General features: G+C 34.4%; 1 protein-coding gene across 1 annotated transcript in view; it reads left to right on the top strand.

Moving 5' to 3' along the window:
* The window catches only part of LOC149784759 (uncharacterized), an 89,240-nt gene that overhangs the window by 26,655 nt on the left and 42,452 nt on the right, over positions 1–20,133 (top strand). The window contains exons 5-7 of the mRNA XM_089933045.1: positions 3,872–3,975; positions 10,493–10,744; positions 17,177–17,295. Of these exons, the coding sequence (XP_089789171.1) occupies positions 3,872–3,975; positions 10,493–10,744; positions 17,177–17,295 (475 nt within the window). The remainder of the gene's footprint in view (positions 1–3,871; positions 3,976–10,492; positions 10,745–17,176; positions 17,296–20,133) is intronic.

Here is a 20,133-nt window from a genome sequence, read left to right as displayed (position 1 = left end):
AGCTGAGAAGATCTTAGGCATTTCGAAAGAGTATGGTTTTTATTGATAGCCTGACCGAAATGACATGTATGCTTATGGTATGACTATGTGTCAGTTAAAAACTCAGTATTCCAATACATGGGAAACACTTATATTCACAAAAGAAAGACATAAATATCTTTATTTCACATATTACAATCTGTAACATCACAAAATACATTATTTGTATCCTTCAATATTCAGTCAATATTCAGTCAAATGATAGAGGATAATCCATCTGCGAGATCATTTTGTCTACAGTCAAAAAATGAGGGTTCAAACTTGTTACATCCCAGGCATACATTACACGTAATATTGACTAATACAAAAAGAGTAGACCACACTTACAAATACAATATGGTGGACATTGTTTACAATGGAAATTAATGGAATCTACTACTAGTGAAATCATGGAAAATGCATGTGGGTAGATATGTATTTATATTAGAATATTAGTCCCTGCAAACTTCTTATCCACCGAGTTCCTGCATCCTCTGGTCATGCATCCAGTGCCTTTACCACTAAGTCAATGCAACCTTCAGGTCCAGTACATTTATTATTAGTCACTGCAACCTTCTGGTCATGCGTCAAGTACCTTTACCACCAAGTCACTGTAACCCTATGGCCATGCACCCAGTGCCTTTACAAAAGACTTCTTTCTTTCTTCTGGTCGTGTATCCAGTGCCTTTAACACAGTTTATTATGACTTCTGGGTTGGAGGCTCCCCATTTGCAAGGATAGATAAAGGCATACATGCTGACTGTACAGATTATCTCTTTCTCACTCAAGGTTGCATTAAAGACAAGGGATTAAATTCGTGGAACTACACAGTCTGAATATATTTATCACTAGGTTGAATTAATGATGCAAAGTACTAAATGCATGAAATATTTCATTTAATCAATGAATTATTAATTTGAAAAGAAAAATAATCAAGAAAATAATAGGATGGTGTTAACTTGGCAGTTTTCAAAGCCCGCTTTCTCTAATGTAATCTGTCTCCAGACGGATTTGATATACTCTTTTTAGGTCTTCCCTTCCTTTAATAACTACCACTTCTTGCTTTCCTGTCTATATGAGGAGAGCACCACCTCTTGCTTTCCTGTCTATATGAAATGCTTGAAGTTGATAGTTTATCAGTAACAGCTTCCACGTTCAGATCAAGACAAAGAATTACGATTACAGTTCGAGAGTCGTGTTGTCTGCACATTGCAACACGGTAAATGGAATACTGTACTCGCGAAAGGAAAATGATCTATTAAACCTATTTACAACTTATTTTTATATTATCACATAGTACGTGTATGACTGATCGTTAAATTGGAACAACGATACGTGTCCCTGTATTCAGAGTTTGACTCTGTCTAGTTTCCTTATTTTCTATTTACAGTATGTACATCAAAACAGTTCCAAGAAAACAGATGGGTTTCTTTAATGGGAAACCACATGTCACTCTATTTTGATGCCGCATACGTAGCGGACCAAGCTAAATTGAAAACAAATTTCTCAGGATATCATGAAAAGGGCTTTATCAATGTCACTGATGGGTGCTATATGAATGAATAATGTTAGAGGGGAGGGATTTTTAAAAAAACATGTTGAACCGATAAAAGGACAAATCAATAGCACTTAAAAGAATCTGAAATAATTCAGCAGTGATGGCATTCAACAGTCATCAGTTGTGGACTTTAGGACTATCCGCGAAAGTTACTGTAGACATGTGGATAATTAAAGTGAGTGTTAAGCATACATAATTTATCAATTTCCTTTTTTGTTTTGTCTATACTCTTGTACTAACTGCAATTCACATGGATGTAGCTGATATGTGACGAAAACTTAACTGCATATCCAGGTAAGTAGCAAACATAAATGTACGTTTTTGTTTTTGTAATTATGGCATGTAATATGTAGATTGCTATTTTTATACTTAGATTATGCTTTCTGCAACATATTATAGTAGTAATTATTCTTATATCTCTCTTTTTGGTTGGCATTTGTAAATCTACAACAAAGCAGTACTGGTTAACATTTAATATAATTTCCCTTTTACTGGGTGCCAGTGTAACTGATCATTAGTATCAATGTGTACCCGGTAGAGGTTTCTTAAAATTGTGATATATCTGACTGTCACATGCTATACATTGAGTTTCCAGTTTTTCAACAGATATATGAGAAAGCTTAATACAAAGATTATAGGCTTTCAGTGTGGCAGGCAAGAGGTTACAGCATAACACATAGATCAAAGACTTTCAGCGTAGCAGGAAACAGAAACAAGCATAATAGAAAAGGTCATAGCCGTTCAGTGTGTCAGGTGAAAGGTGAAAGTATGATGCAAATACAGTAGACTTTTAGTGCGACAGGCACGATGTGAAAGCAATATACAAAGATCATAGGCATTCAATGTTACAGTCCAAAGGTGAAACATAATGCTACCATATATTAGTCTAATGACAAAAGGCCAATATGGCCAATTCTTTTTTATTTAAGGAGTCATCCTGAGGGACAGGTATTATGAACTATGATTATTTAAACAAATTAGTAGTCATGGCCCCAGGAGGCTGAGTGGTCTAAATTGCTTGTCTTTACCGATCACTTTAATATCACCTCTGTCGGCATGGGTCTGAGTCTCATGCATGACTCATTTGGGTACGTGAGAAATTTCCCATTAGCGCCCCGTGGGTCGGTGCTTCTTGTTGCGGTTTTACTGGGTTCTTGGCCTAACATGCACTGAGAAATGGTGTTACACCCAAACACAACAAAAACAATCAATTTGTAGTCAACACAATGCCTAATTTTGTTTCCACTAAAAAAACCTTTACGTGTCGACAGGCTGCAGTGACAAAACTTTGGGAATGGATTACTAATAGGGTAAGGAAGAATCCATTCAATTTCAAGATCAAAAGGTCACTGAGAAAGAATATAAATGGTCTGTGCATGTTTTACATTAGCTCTTCATACAATATTTTGACACAGCTTTGTGTATGGCTTGCACATCAGGTAACAAAATGTCTGTATGTTTGGTGTCGAAGGACCAAAGAGTTCCATGTGGCAGAAAGAAGAAAATATTTCCACCCATAACTCAAGTTTTCCACCATCTACAGATACTAAACACAGTGTATTGCTTGCATTTATAGCAATGAAGACCCTTGTTAATTACAGGGTCAAACATTGATGGTCAAGGTTACTGACGGAATTAACAACAATGCTCAATATAATTAGCTTAGCATCACATATCCAGACCCATCATTGGCTTTCACATAGGGTACGTAGTAAACCTTGTGAGGTCAAAATCTCTAAGGTCATATTACTGTGATCAAATGGAGAAATTTATTTCTTTATTATATATGTATGTCTATTAGTTTATCCATATTTATGTACATTTGTACATTCTTGTGTGTCTATTTGTATATCCATGTGGTCTATTTATATACCCATATGTGTCCATTTGTACATCCATATGTATCCATTTGTATATCTATGGGTCCATTTGGAATCCATACATGTCCATTGTTACAAACATTTGTGTGCCCATCTGTACATTACTTTGTGGGCCATTGTCTACTTCCGTGTCCAGAACCTTGCTTTAGCTCAGTGTTAAAATTCAGTATTTTCCTATAATTTCAATACTATTTTCTCAAACCCTGTTTTGATTTTGAATATAGCTCTGGAAGGGCTCCAAGTGAAGACAGTGGACATTTGTGGGGGTACAAATGTTTTTTTGTTGGTTTTTTTTGTTTCGTTTCTGATGACAAAAGTGGTTCTCCATCTTCAGTAGGTAAGAGCTATGTTCGCACTTCTTATCAGTGAGAATAAGAAAGCCTACAGATTCTAACTAAAACTGTTTATTTGGAAGGTGCTCATGCCCTCCCTACTGTGGATCAGCCCAAGATACAGAGGAAGTTGAGCATTTGGCAAAGGATTAAAGAGAAGAAGAAAATGCATGCAGATGCCAACAAGGTATACTTGAGAGCATGAGACTATGTTGTCAAAACGTCAAAATAGGAGAGAAAAATTAAGATACGACTTTGTTGCTATTGATTATTTGTCACAGACTGAAAAGGTTTCAAATACTTGGCTATTGATCAGGAGAGTAAGTAATGAAGACTAAGTTAATGTCCTTAATGCAGATCCATGTATAATTATAAGTAAATATAGCAATCTGGATGACTAGTTCAAACTCCTTTATAAGGTCCGTGAAAATGTAAAATACTCCAAGATATATGTTGTTGGGGCTGTTTCAAAACGCCTGCTGTTATAAAACCAGTTTGTGTAGTTTCGAGTTATAAATGGCACCAAGTCTAGCTTGATCTAACATTGTCCTGTCCGGAAAAGGTGTCACACCATTTGTCTGAGTGATTATACCCTGGAACTACCAGGCTCAAATGGTCCCAATTGTTTCACAACCCAAACTGCATATAACAAACTAAGGTGTTAATACACAGTTTTATAAGAAATGCAGTATATAAAAATGAAAGAAACAACAGATTCTTTAAATAATATAACTAATAATAAGTATAACACAGAAAGGAAATGACATTTGACTTGCTTTTAACTTGTATGTCTATGTGTGTCCATATGTTCATAGGTATGATCTTTTCCAAATAAGTACAGGATTTATAATTTCCCATGTTTTGCGGTATAGTACTTACTGCCTGCCACTCTCAACTATGCTATAGCACTCTTCACTAGAGGGATAAATACCTGTGAATCACCACTGTACCTCGGTATGCGTGCTGTGGCTGGTCGGCATTACTGATTGAAGTTCGATCAGCTAATGAATGAAGACCAACCATGGAAAGACCAACACATCATAAATAATTTACAGCCATATACCAACTGAAAAATCAATCATCTTTAGTTCCGTCATATATTTGGGCAACAAATATTCAAACGTCTCGTGTATTCAGTACATGTACATGTATAAAAGGTTGATCGACTTCTACACTTTTACTGTATTCAAAGAAATCTCTACAATCTTGCTCACTGGCTTGGCTAGAGGCACACGTTGGTGTGCTTCTCTTGAATATTATAAATGTAATATAGCTTATTCTTCCAAAGGAAAGCAATCCTCTAAGATTCAAAAAGCACAAAACTTACCCTGAAATGTGAAGCAGAACAGAAACCAATTTACTGACCTTTTTCAAAAGTTACTGAATGTTGACAAGAGTGAAAATGAAAAGATGATGATATCTCGGGAACGGTTTGCTTTTGTTACATGAACCAATCTGACATTTTGTGTTGTAAGTAACAGCCTAATTATCATCCTACCATTCACAATAGAAGCTTGATGAGTGTTCGTAACTTATCTGAAATAAAGTTATGATTGAGGAAATTGAAAAAAGAAACGAAATCAATAATACATTGTAATGTCATATACTTAGAGAACTTATGGTCTGGCCTGATGTCTGTCGGCTAATTCGTGGAAGTTGTTATTGACAATCGTCCTAAACTATAAACTAAGTGTAAGATTGTTATCAAACTATACAGACACATTCAAATCAGTCTAGGTGGTCGCAAATGATAATGGTGCTGCTTAGAAATCCTGACCTAAAGATCATATCAATAAAGGTTTTCACTAAATGACTTCATGTCGTGTGTAGCTGATTCTGAAAGAAAACAGTAATGATATGTGGTCCAGTAAGGTTGCCAAATCAACCATGACAAATATTGTTATCTTTACTCCTCCTGAGTAAAAAGTCATATTGGCATGGGTCTTTCACCAGAAGACTTCGTATGATGTATAGGTGGTCCCACTTGAGAATGCTGCTGGTCAGACATCCTCTATGGCCAGCATAGATGTCAACTTGAAAATATTGTTATCACTATTCCTCCTAAAGAAATGTGATTTTCATTGAAAGACTTCTTATGATGTCTAGTTGGGCATAAATGAAAATGGTGCTGATCTGATGTTCAATTGACAACCATTATATCCGTCATAAAAGTGTTGGGCCTTTTACTTAACTGGATGAAAAATGTGGTCTTCATTGAAAGGCGTAAATGAAAATGGTCCTAAATGAAAAAGTACCAATGTTACATCCAATCTTGCTACTTATTCTAGATGGCTGGTCATGTTGACATTGTACGTTCACCATACGACGTTTTATAATGTCCAGTTGGTATAAATCCAAATGGTATAAATCTCACATTTACACCGTGGCAGACATATTAAAAAGCATGTTATTGTTGCTTCTCAAAACTCGAAAGGCATATCAAAATGTGCCTGATGTTAAAGCACAAGTGGTAAAATTCTGACAGTCACAAAATAATATAGTTCTCTGTTTAACCCCAGGTCAGAATAAAGCATTTTCTAAAGATAACCATTACCTAATGGAAAATAACTTTCTAGCATGATTTAATGAGCCTTGTTTATTTAAAACATAATAGCCTATACAATTCACTTTGAATTCTCCAAAATCCTGACCGTGATCAACATATTTACTGCTTCTTTGTTTATCTGAATAATAATTTGGTCAAAGAGCTCATGCCCATAGAGAATAATGAAGCTATTATTAGTTGCTCACAGAAATGAAATTAAAAAGAATTTTTAAAACAATCAATCAGATCCAACAGAATTGAATCAAATTTTGGACAAGGTCAAGTCCAGCAACCAATGTTACATTACAATAACATGTAATGGAATACAAATAATTAAAACTAACAGAAAATAATTAAATTAAATATGCATAATATATGACGGACTGTTGACTGAGTCTAGTGCAATCCATGCTTGCTTAATAAAGCACAAACGTTTTTAAAGAATCAGAAAATTTTTCTGGATGAACGAAAAGTCATTATGATTACTTTTCTAGAATTTGAGTCTCTTGTTATGGATATTTTAATTTCTGCAATACATAATCACTTTTCCAGAATTTGAATCAGGTCACGGGTTTGTTTATTTCTGCAATACATATTCACTTTTCCAGAATTATATACTTTGAATCAGTTACTATTCAGTCAAGCCTAAGTTGCTGCGGTATAACTGCCAACTAAAATAAAAAAGTGGACATCTTGAAAGTCATTTTATTACTACTTTTGAATAGAAAGTTTATGACATGAGGTTTTCATTGGATGAGTTCTTTTCTCTAATATTAAAGTATAATGATAAAAACTGACCGTTGATATAGCCACTACGATGGTCACCTTGGAAATATTGTGTCTCTACTCCTTCAAAGCGTATGCCTTTATCAACATGAGGTTTACGCCAATCGATTTCTTATGATACCTAGCTGAAACTAAATAAATTGGTGACCAATCTTGTATCAAATATGTCAACCACAATAGCTAATTTTAAAATGTTGCTACCACTGGAAAACATTAGAGACGATTCCAACGCTTATCAGTTTAAAGGAAGAAATGGTTTGTCTCGAATTCCTTATTCAAAAAGTGAACTCCCCAGGAGATCATTCTTTACTTTCTTTGGTTTTGGAAAGGTTTTCCTGCCATTCTGCATACATCCCTGCTTACTCATAAGGTCTTTCCACTGTAGAGCAGTTGGACATGGGAATAAGTAGGTCTTATTCAGTAATAAATGTTCCATATAAATGACCATTATGTATTGTGATAGGATACTCGCAGCAGTTTATCTGTTTCCTGCATATGTGAACTAAAAGAGGAACTAGTGAAGTGGACTGGATGATGCATCTTTTTCATGGTAAAATTGTGTTATTACAACTTCTCCTGCACAGAAAGGGATTTAACTTGACAATTTAAGATGAATAGTTGGTAACAAACAAAATCGTACAGTTTTGACCTACATTATGGTCACCACAGCGACCATCTTCAAATTCTTATTGCTACATATACTTACAGATGGATGGTCATATCAAGATTTAGTTTGCAAAAGAAATAATAATAATAATAATAATAATGACAATAATAATAATCACAATCATGATAATGACTTTACTTAAAGATGGTGAGACATTTAGTGGCATGGAATCCTCCTAATCACCCTCTGTTGTATGCATATTTACATTCAAAGTGCATGTACGTAGTTACACACAAATTACATTTATGATAAGCTATATGTGCATGTGAGCATAATAATCATACCATTTAATGATCCTGCTCCAATTAAGTAGATTGCATATATATATATATATATATATATATATATATATATATATATATATATATATATATATATATATATATATACAGCTTACAGGTAATGTGATGATATAGTGGATGGTTAGTGAATTTATACAATGTATTTGTCAAATCGAAAAAGCTCATCTTGTTATCCATTCAGTTAGATTATAACTAAGTTACGTATATTTGTACTTTCTCTAATTGCCATTAGGATTGTGTTTCCGAATAGTGAACCATTTTCTTAATGAGGTTTTTATTTGGTTTTGGGGTGGAACGGTGGTTAGCTGAAATTGGTGTAAAATTGGGAGTGTTGCTATGTCTTATAGCATGAAATAGTTCATAGAGATATAATGGGGACATATTGTTTGAATCTTTGTGCATCAGTCTAGTCTTTCTCCAAAATATTGTTTCAGTTACAGTTAACATTTTAATATCATTCGTTCCATATAGTATGTTTTGAGCATTATCAAAGATAAGTGCAAGCTTTTTTTGCAAGCTGAATAATATATAAATATTCTTGCCAGAAGTGTTTCCCCAGATAGCATTACTGTAGACTAGGTATGGTTGTATATAACATGTGTAATATATTAACCTATGTTTAGTTGATAAATATGGCCTTATCTTGCTAAGGAATCTCAGACATGAGCTGACTTTATGACACATTACTTGAATATGGTCGTTCCATTGTAACTGTTATCAGCTACGACTGTCAAGGATTTTCTTATTGGTAACCATTTGTAGGCAAATATTTCGTTAAATGTAAGATTCAAAATTGTCATTTATCAAATTTGCTCTCTTTTGTTTCGTAGTAATCATTGATATGTTAGTCCTGTCTGCATTAACTTTCATGCCATTTTTCATAAACCACGAATCTTTGTTAAGTAAAGCTTTCTGAAAGGAGACCTATAGGTCTTATTGTAGCTCTTTGATTTCTGATAGTGTGTTCTCATATACATATAAGTAGGTATATGAAATACTGTTACCTGTTCCAGTGACAGATCTTTTATGATGCCTAGATGGCTTTCAATGAACTGTTGCTGAAATAATGCCAACACAATGGCTAATTTCAAAATGTTGTTATTTGCTAAAACGAAAGATCAGAGATGCTATCGGCACTCGGTAGTTGAATCCTTGAAAATACTTTCCGGTGAATATAGTGCCAATCCCATCATGGGACTTTGTAAATTAAAGACCTCATAGTACTAATTGGAAGGGTAAGCTTAGTCTGGGGACTATTGCCCGAAAACATGTAGCAAAACAATAATAGCAGGAAAATATTACATTATTCAAATTAATTTTACTTTTTTAAAACAAATTATTATGCAGAACAGCTGTTTGCATTAGCATAGGTTCCTTGACTGGAAAATGTAGATGGCATACACCTAGGGTAAGGAAGAAGTCTGTTACAAAAGGTCGATGTTGCTGTGATTGAATGAAGAGAAATGGTTTACACACAATAACATGACATCTGGATTAAACTTTGTCTATAGCTCACACTTGAAGTAAGTAGCAACACTGTTGATCTTAGTGTAAAATGGTCCAAGATCAGCATGATTGTGACTAAAAGACAAAAAGTGTTTTTTGCACAAAATTATTTTCAATTACTGATCATGTATCTTCACTGTCTGCAAATATATCAATAGACGAAATTCGGCACCAAACCTCGATCAATACCAACGCAGGTTTAGGTACTATTCTATCAGACTGATACTACTAAATGTAGTGCCTACAGAAAGGATTATTGAACATGGGGTGACATATATACTGCATCATTCATGGTATTCTTTTCTCAAAGTGCACAAAAAATGCATGCATCTATTGTATTCTCAATATCAGGTTAGGATATGAAATATATTTTAAAAACAAGAGAAGTTTGAAAGTACCCGAAGGAGATATTCCATACTTTCCTGTAGTGATTTGATTTCCTATCTTACCCTGTCTTGGTATTCCAGTGGTTATTACTCACGAATTCTGGCGAATATACATGTAAATTATATTATTAGTTATTAGTATTAGTCATCAGTGATATAAAGATGGTGGGTTTTCCCTTGCTAACTTTGTGCCTATGTCTATATTTCAAGATATATCATCATGCGATACCAGTGTCGAGCCAACATTTAATATACCAGTGGTTTAATGCACACATTTTCTGAAAATATACATGCAACTTCTAGAAATAATGTGATATTAGTGATAAACAAGTTAGGTTTGTCCGTGCTACCTTTGTGCCTATCTTGCTATTTCTAGAGGTACCATCATGAGATATCAGTGATAAAAAGATGGATGTGATGAATGTACATGCATATTGTATAATACTGTATTAGTTATTGATCATCTAGGTGGGTTTTATGTTGCTTACTTTTGACTATCTTCATATTTCTAGAGATATCGTCATGAGATATGTGAAAGATACTTCAGAGCCATCCGCACTTATCTAAGTGACAAACCTACCAGGTTTCACTTGGTTGATGAGGATTTTGCCATTGACAACACAATTGTGGACAGTAAATTGGAGGACTTGAAGAGGAAAATTGTAGAGGTGGCATCAAAGCAGCCATACTGGGGAGAAGAGATTCCTGCACGGTGGCTCCCTCTTGAACAAGAGCTGATGAGACTCAACGCTGCTGGAATAAAGGTGCGCAATTTAAAACATGATCTACAAACTTTAAGCTGTACATTCCTTTACAGTGATTGCAAAAAGGCTCTGTTGTTTTGTCGCTTTATATAAATATGTCTGCCCATCTGTCCCATACTTATTTTAGCATAAGTTTAATCCATAGGTCATTTCACCTGTCCCAGATCCATTTAAACATGATATCCATCCAGTAGTCCATTCATCAGTTTCAAATTCGTTTTAGCATGATTTCCTTTCATATGTCTATTCGGCTGACACCTGTTTGCGGGCGAGATTCGAAAGACAAATTAGTGAGGCTAGGCTAACAATAAGGAAATGAGGCTACCCATAGGGTATTATGAATAGGGTACTTTGTAATGCAAGTAAATAGAAGGTGCTTACTCCTGTAAGTTTCTCAGCGAGTAACACAGTTCGTTCTCACCAACAGAATTGTCAGAGCAATTCAAAGTAACAACTAACGTGAACATAAAAAAAACTAAATGCCACCTAAATACAGAAGACTTATTTGTGGGGAATGGAGAGGTCGTTGTACTTGCCAAGAAAATAACTCAGCATGCTAAATGGTATTGCTTGCTCATCGACCTATAGGCCCCCAGATATAATAAATACATTTTACTATTTCTTCCATGCAACTCTAACATATTCACTCTCCTTTCTACTTGCTAGGTGGTTACCATTATTCCTGGATGTTCCAGGTTTCACTTTCGCTGTGATACTGTAAAGATAGGACCAATTCTATTGTATGCTTAAATTTCATCATCCATATTTTCAGTCGTACTTATTTGTTCCTCTATTTTCTACGAGCGTCCTCCATCTTGGTTATTAATTTTTATTACAATGGGCATCCAGTTAAATAGGTGATAAAGCATAAAGCACTAGATCTACCCTTTAACGTGTGTCACAGTCTGATATTGCTGCATGACCCTATTAATAAATATACAAGAGAAGGGACTATTGTCAAGAAAATTCACAGTGGCGGTTTTCAACAATTACAGGCTTTCATTTTTCTCCTAGCTAACCGAATTATAGGCAGTCGTATGTCCTTATTTCGCAGGCAGATAGGAAGGGGAGAGAAAACAAGAGGCTTTCAATTCCCCACGCATTATATCTACTGTAAGTGTTACACAATCACACTTGCCCTCTGCTGACGGACCTGAGCTACCAGACTACTTCCTTTTCATGAGATTGGACATTTAAGATAAAACTCTTCATACCACACTCTTGGAAATGAAAGTCATTCTTAGTGCCTTCCATATATGGGTGTAACATTCATGGAAACACGGTCGTGATAATGTGGAGCAATTCGATTGTTGTCTGCCCTCCAGAATTTCGACACGACCACGCTTTCAAAGTTTGAGCCACTGTCCCGTCACTCATCACCCCCACTCCCTCCTCAAGTAGCAATCATTCATGCCTTGCAGTATCGTATATGATAATACATATATTTAAACTACATACAAGTCTGTTCTGACGTTTAATTATTTTAATAATGCAATCTCTTTTACTTCCTAAGACAAGTTGCCATCTCATTAACCAACAATAACTAATCTTTCTCGTTGATCTATCTGTGGAGAGAAGAAAATTTGCAGGACCCTGTACATACCCACATATGTTACCAGAGATGCACAGACAATATCAGCTTGAACTGTACAAGTCTATTCTTGAACCATAAAAGTCTATTCCCACCAAAAAAGGAAGTAATGTAAGACATAACTTCACAAATGCTAGACACTTTGCTGATGGTTTCATTAATGAAGATTTCAGCTCACACATAATTAGCAGATTTACAATCGACTTGAATATGGATTATGTCATTCAAACAGCGATATCGTAAGTCATGTGATCTTTCACGTGTGAAAATTATCTAAACTTATGTGTAAAAATAATTCTCATTTTGGGCAATATATCATGTACGAAGAATATTTAAAACACTTAGTCATCTGTATTAAATTAATTTACACCGGATGTAACTGCGCTAAAGCACCACGCACTAGTAACATTACATATATGTGCATTAAAATAGACAAGTTAGAAAATGAAAAACCATGATATAGAGAGCTATTCTATCATATATTTGTTCTTGCACATCACGATCAAATAACATACGCCCAGATATGAGGGAGAGTCTGAACCACTGCAGCCTTTATTGTTTAGTTACCTGACGATTGTACTGAGGCAAAACAATATTTCATTATCAGTTAATGCGACTGGATAAACTATTCCTTCTAGTTTTAGTTAGGGTATCCATTGTCGCACCACATGGCTTTGCAGTGTTATATACATACTAATTAAATATGCTACATGTGCAGTCAAGTCACTTCCAGATACAACATATTTGAGAGCAAGATTCGGCAGACAAGATCAAAGTGGTGATGCTTTGACAATGGAAACAAGGCAACCCAATTGGTATCATTAATAGGGTGCTTTGTAATGCTAGGAAATGCCAGGTACTTATTGATATTATTATTGTGACTACTTTAACGTGTAATGCCAGAAAATGTCAGATGATTACTCAACTAATATCAGCGTTCTTACTTGACGACAGAACTGACAGAACAATTTAAAACTACAACAAGCTTAATCAAAGATCAAAGCCAAATGCCAAGTAAATACAGGATGTGTACATGCACTGAGTCTCACTAAATGGATAATCTGGCTTATTGGTAATCGAGAGGTCATTTTACTTGCAAAGAAAATTAAACAGCATGCTACATGGTCATTCTTGAGATTTAACTTAAATTGAGTCTGCATGGATATCATTATTGTTAAAATTTAAAGTTTGAAACTGAAGGAGTATGACATTTATTTTAATAGTTTCCATTTACTATTCAATTTAATTTACTGTGTTCACTCTTTGAGAAAAACTTCATCTAAACTGTTACAAAATAGTATGAAAAATGTATGCACTCTCTCCCATATTTGGGCATATTTTATTATGATCACGATCGGCAAGAAGAAAAAGGCACTCCAATACATATGCCTCTCTTTTTCTATCTTCAAAACAAAATTGGAAAAAGCATTGCAGCAACAGTAATGCAACTTCTCATTGAAGGTAACCTCAAATACCATACAGTAATACCACTGATATCCAAGAAACCAGACGTTAATATTGTTTCATTCTACACATCATTTTTGTTCTCTCTGTTATTCAGTAAATGTTCGGTTCAACGTCACTACATGTAGGTAAAAATACCTAATTAATTTAAAATACCTCATGTCAAATGAATTAGGTACTTTTAGTTGCATTAAATGATGCCGACCTAAACAAGTTGCAGATTCAATTTGCGATGTAGTGGAACGAGCTATAGTGAAAAGATGAAACAGAGGGATTGAACTGTCATTGTCTTATACTCAGCATCGACTTGAATATTTGACAATTTACCAAGTCTGCAAATTCATCTTATACTCCACATTGACTTTATATACCAGCAAATATATAGACAAAAAGACGTTTTTCATCTTTCTGAGAGAGGTGTTTTCAAAAGTAACCGAGAAAGTGGTAATATTGTAATGTGATGAGGTGTGATTAGAAAATGTTCTAGTGTGATTATAATTAACAGCTCTTTTAATATATTGATGTGGCTTCAAATCATCTCAAAGAACATGCATGATTTGGTAGGGCCAATAGAAACACATCGATGGAAGAACATTTGAAATGTGCATCTTATGAGCACACTCCAATTATCTAACAGAAATACTTCACTATTCGATTCGTCTATATATTGATGCATCAATACTTTAGCCGTAACAACACACATAAAAACAAGAGATGGTGAATCGACACTAAACAATTCTTACCATGTTCAAGTTATTTTAATCTTAACAGTCATAAATAATTATTATTTGTTTGCCTCGTTATTTTTTAAACTTAGAATTCATCTGAAACAATTTTCCCCAGTCGCAGACATCATTCTTATTATGAACAATGAAAATGACTTGAGAATACTTGCTCGCCGTCTATTAATTAACACACAGTGACAGGATTTGTAATATGCCCCCAATGCCATGCTAATTATCTTAGCACAGCAGACTGCTCACCATATATTATACATTCCAAACATGTTCCACACGTATAATGAATTAATTTATTCATCATTTAACAACCACCTGTTCATGAAGTTTCTACATTGAATTGTATATTGTCTACTTTTGGTTTTATTGAAAGCTACACTACCGGTGAGTCACGCGGTGAAAACTGCTACATTTAACTTTAATTGGTGGTTATTGCTTGTTCCTGTTGAGGTCAAACAACAACCACCAATCAAAATTTAATGTAGTTTATTCCCTGCATGACAAACAGAAAGTATAGACAAAGCAACATATTCACTTCATGCAAAATTTAGTAATTGATATTTAAATTACATAAAGATGCTGTCAGACAGGGTGTGCGATTGCGTGAATCCTGTAAAGTTTATACAATTCGCAAATTTGGAGAACAGTGAAGCATGAGAACTTCAGCAAATTTGTTTGAGTCCCGCACATGGAAACGTGCTCAGCAAACTACACAACTTTTATTTCACCGTTCTTGTTGCAAGATGTTTTAAAAGGTAGGCAACTTTTTACACATCTGGGTTCTTCAAGGATGACATGAATGGTTGTTAATGGTTGTTAAACGAAATTTCATTGGCACATTATGCCCTGGATTAAGTATTGTGGTGTGGTTTGAACCTTCCACCAAGGAAGTTTTAGAAATGCTTGCTTAATATATGGGCTACCTAAAAGTAACCCAAAATGTCTGATTCTCAGCGTGTCATCTTCAGATTGCAATTTTGTTGGCAAATACTGACTGATGATAATGATGATGACAATAATGTTTAAAGTTATGGTGTATATAGGATTCATGGAGCTTGGAAAATGTTAATGGCGATACCATTGTGTGATTTCGAGCCCGAAAAGGGTGTTAAATATGAGTCAGATGTTCCTGTTGGCTGGACAAAAGAGAGAAGACATGATCGTCAATCTCCTTTCCAGTTCAGTGCTGAGTCTAATTAAAAGAAACATGCAATTTAATTTTTTATCAATCACTTTAGCCCTTCGGATCATAAGCTACAAAACCATTTACCTATATCATAGTTAACATAAACTCAATAAACATGGATGAAAGAAATGACATTAAGGAGTAAAGATATTAATTTAAATACAACAGCTTGCACAAGCAGACTATGATATTGATAGATGACAAGCCCTTATACAACGCTCTGGAACAGAAACGAAATCTGGCATAGTAGCCATTAAACTGCTGATTCATGCAAGTAATTTATTTTAGTGAAAAATATTATTTTGGAGCAGATGTACCCTCAAGATTATATCTTTAAGCTCTGGGAAATTGTGCGCAACAGTCATAAACATTAGTTTCCCAACATATTCAAGCTGACAAAGCTAGCTATGTATATGCCTCTTCAGAAGGAACCACAAAATATTATCTATACACATATAAGGAACAGAGTATGCTCAGAAATAAGCAACAGATTATTGCTTATACAACCAGATGTGGCATATTCTGAAGATTTTTATTTCATTAGAGCTCTTAAATAGGGAGCGGAAAGAAAGACAAGCAGATGTTGAAGTGTTTTCCTTCTTTAATATGAAATCGAAGTCCCTATAGCTACAGCAGTCGTTTACATCTGCAGGAAGTACAGTGCGATAGATTTTGTTGGTATTCATCTTCGTTCCCATGCATGGATTTGTTCTAGTTGAGAGTTTCTTTGTGCAAAGATATTTCATTATTTCTTATGTTTTGAAGATAACATCGTAATGTCTTAAACGTTTATGCGAGATATGTAATTGGTAATAAGATGTTTCTGAAGCAAAACAAAGGAACTGGTGGATAAAGTGAGCTACATCGTGCTAAATTAAATTCCCTTAAACGTTGAATAAACCAATAACTAACAAGTAGTCTGTTTGAAATCATTTGTGCTATCTTGTAATTGATAAGAATTTCATAAAAATATATAATAACTATATGTAAAACTGTAATCTGCACACAGGAAATGCAACCAGTATATCAGCCTTCCAGAGATAGAAAGACTATCAAATTTATATCTGTATCAATATGTATCATATTGCAGGCTGTTTATCACGAGTCGTATTGATACACTCCACATATGTATCGCATCACCCCATGTCCCAGGTGTTCAATAAGTGAGAAATTCAAACCGTTATTACTTTAAACGTATATTGTTACATCATTGTGCAAAATCAGCGTAATTTATTAGTGTAGTCATTTATTGTTATATATTTGTAAGATAATTCATTTGCAAAGTCATTGTTTATTTAACTATTAGAAAAATTATTTTCACATGCATATTTTGTACTTTTCATCCCATATGTAAATGATTGTAAATGTTACCTTTACAAAGAATGGAAAGCTACCACAGTTAGAACGTACATAATCCTACCAAACTAAAGGATATTTTTAATGTTTGTGGACAGGTGATTTCACGGAGCTTGTTAGAAGACTTGAACCAGGCAGGAGCTGTTCCTTTGGCCATATACGAACTCGATTTGTTTCTTAGATTCCAACATGACATTGGAATCATCCTTTACTTCAGGTGAGAGTGGGATTACTTTTCCTCTCGGAGAGTGTAAAACGTAATTTTTGGCCACGTCAAAGAATGAAAATTCATTAAATCAGAATGGCGATGATAATTGAGGTATTTAAGTGTATGCATGACATGTATAAGCATATTTTTGCTATCAGAGATAGGCAGGATAATTCTAATTTCTAACTGTAATAAGCACATGTCTGGTATAAGAGATGGAAAAGTAATGTCTTTTAATTGTTTTGTCAGTTTTGTTAAGCGGCAAAATCATGATCAAAGTAACATATCTCTTGTAGTAAAACATGAAATGAGACAATATATTCTCACAGCGATGCATCTGTGGGAGATAATTAAAATGCTTCCAAAGAGTCAGTGTTGGATTTATTTTCAAAATTGCCGAGTTCTTAATGGGTAATGTCCTAAGTGACATTCACTAAGTGCACCGTGTACCAAAAACTGGGCGCTGGATACTGTGCACTGCATCACCAGGTACTGAGTGTGGTCACTGAATGTACCATATACCAAAAACTGGGTACTGCATCATCAGGCACTGGATATGGTCACTATTTCTGGCTTTTGGTTCATAGTCACTGAGAGCTGGGCACTTAGGGATGGATACTGGACGCTGATCTTTGACACCTTTTCCTTTCGTGACATATTAATGTCTTTACTGTAGATCCATGGATTGGTGGACCGGGTATGCCAGAGATCACCCTCAACAACGTTTGTTCTCGTTGATTTTTGAAATAAAGTCTTCATTTCCTGCCTGACAAACATCTTACATTTATTTAATCCTCTACTCAAGTATCAAACTTTCTATATTACCTTTTCTGACGGGTTCTAACCGTTTGAATCTAGTATAAATAGTGATACATTTTTACGATATAATAATAATAATAATAATAATAATATACAATAATAATAATAATAACAATAATAAAGACTTTATTTAAAAAGGGTTTCAGTGCTGAATCTCTCTCTTTCTTTCTCTCTCTCTCTGTCTCTCTCTCTCTCTCTCTCTCTCTCTGTCTCTCTTTCTCTCTCTCTCTCTCTCTCTCTCTCTCTCTCTGCCAAATGTACAAACACAGTCAAAGTAGGTAGGGATATTAAAACGGTTTTGATTTGTTGACCTAAAAATCCATGCCCATTAAATATAAATACAAATAACGTTGACATCCGATTCAGGAATATTGTTTATAGACTGAAAGATAGTGCAATGTTGTGTTTAGATCCCAAGATTTACATGTTGCTGATAAAAAGGAAAATATTCACGCAAATTATTAATTTCTTTGCTTTTTATCAAGATGCTAAGAAATAAGAGAACTTATGTTTGATGATTTTTCACCAGACTCTCATGACTTTACTTGTTATTACAGCATTTCTTTTTTATGAACTACATTACAATATGATACAGTGATTCTTTGACATATTTCACATAAAGTTATTATATCATTTCTTTATTTACATTTTAAAGAATTTAACGTTTTTTCATTTTGTAGGCTTAATAATATTTTACTTGATATTTATCTTTATTTGAAAAACACTTTCTCTCTGAAATGAACATTGTCAAACAAAAGGCATCATATTGTCTCCTACTGAAGTCAATATTGTTATTACTGAATTATGATGTTAAAGGAAAATGTTAGGGATATGTTTGGCCCTGATCTCTTCATTGTATATGCACAACCGCTCTCAAGTGTCATAGATCAACATCCGGTGTCCCACCAATTGTATTCTGATAACACGTAACTATGCAAATTTAACTGACATGAAGACGCTGCAGATTAATGATGATAAAATGGAAGCCATGAAAGGCTGTATATCTGATGATGAATTGCATCAGCTCCGTTTAGAATTTTATTTTGGTGTGTTCCTTAGTACTTTCAATACTGGCTTATTATAATTTACATCTATCTGGTTCATCCCAGTATCTGCTACAGAAACTTCAAAATTTTCAAAACATGTCTGCCTGGATCATCCTTAGAATACAATGAACTGAGCACACCTCCTCGTACCATTTAACTTTCACTATGTTACATTTTATTTACTGACTTCTGTCTAATACACTATTCTAACGTAACCCAATCTAAAAGCTTTGCTCTCTTCTTCTAGTACTCATATTTTCATTCTTTCCACTGTTAAAAAGAAGTCCTTCTGCCATTCTTTAGCATACCAGGGCCCAGGCAAGTTGAATTAATTGCCCATAGATCTTAGACACAAGGACACCGATCTTATTCAAGAGTGGTATCGATTACAAAAACTAACTTAACGACTTATGATGTTTACTTCATTAATTATTGTCAACATGTTTTTACATTTTAATTTCTAGGTCGTTGCTTTTGTAATTGTGTTGTAATTTTTATGTGTTTCTGATATTGTAATGCGCTCAGTGTTTGTAATGATTAGGCACTGTTCTAAACCCTCATTATTATTGTATTGTTATTATTAGTGGTAGTAGAAGTATTACAGTATATTCTTGTTAATACACTATTCAATTTTGGTGACAATGACAGTGTTCATATCTATTAAAGTCAAAATTGTGATTACAACATTTCATTCTATATCCACAAATATTTGCATTCATGCAATAAACATGCTCTGATTTGCTCAGTGATAGGATCAACAAGTTCACACCTTGTAAAGTCAATATTGTTCTTGTAGAATTTTGTTATTAATTCATAACGATGTGATAGAATTCAAATGCAATTAATTTGTTCACACCTAATGAAAATTAATCCTCTTTCTGAACAACACTTCTCCAGACAAAATATTGACAGTGTGGTTTGTTACGTGTCATTATGCTTTGCAATGTTCTTTATTCATCAGATATGGCTTGTTCGCAAGTTT

The sequence above is a fragment of the Sinohyriopsis cumingii genome, chromosome 14 (assembly GCF_028554795.1).
Source record: "Sinohyriopsis cumingii isolate HCF-2022 chromosome 14, ASM2855479v2, whole genome shotgun sequence".
Classification (NCBI taxonomy): Eukaryota; Metazoa; Mollusca; class Bivalvia; order Unionida; family Unionidae; genus Sinohyriopsis; species Sinohyriopsis cumingii.
This window is presented reverse-complemented; position numbering and strand designations above follow the sequence as displayed.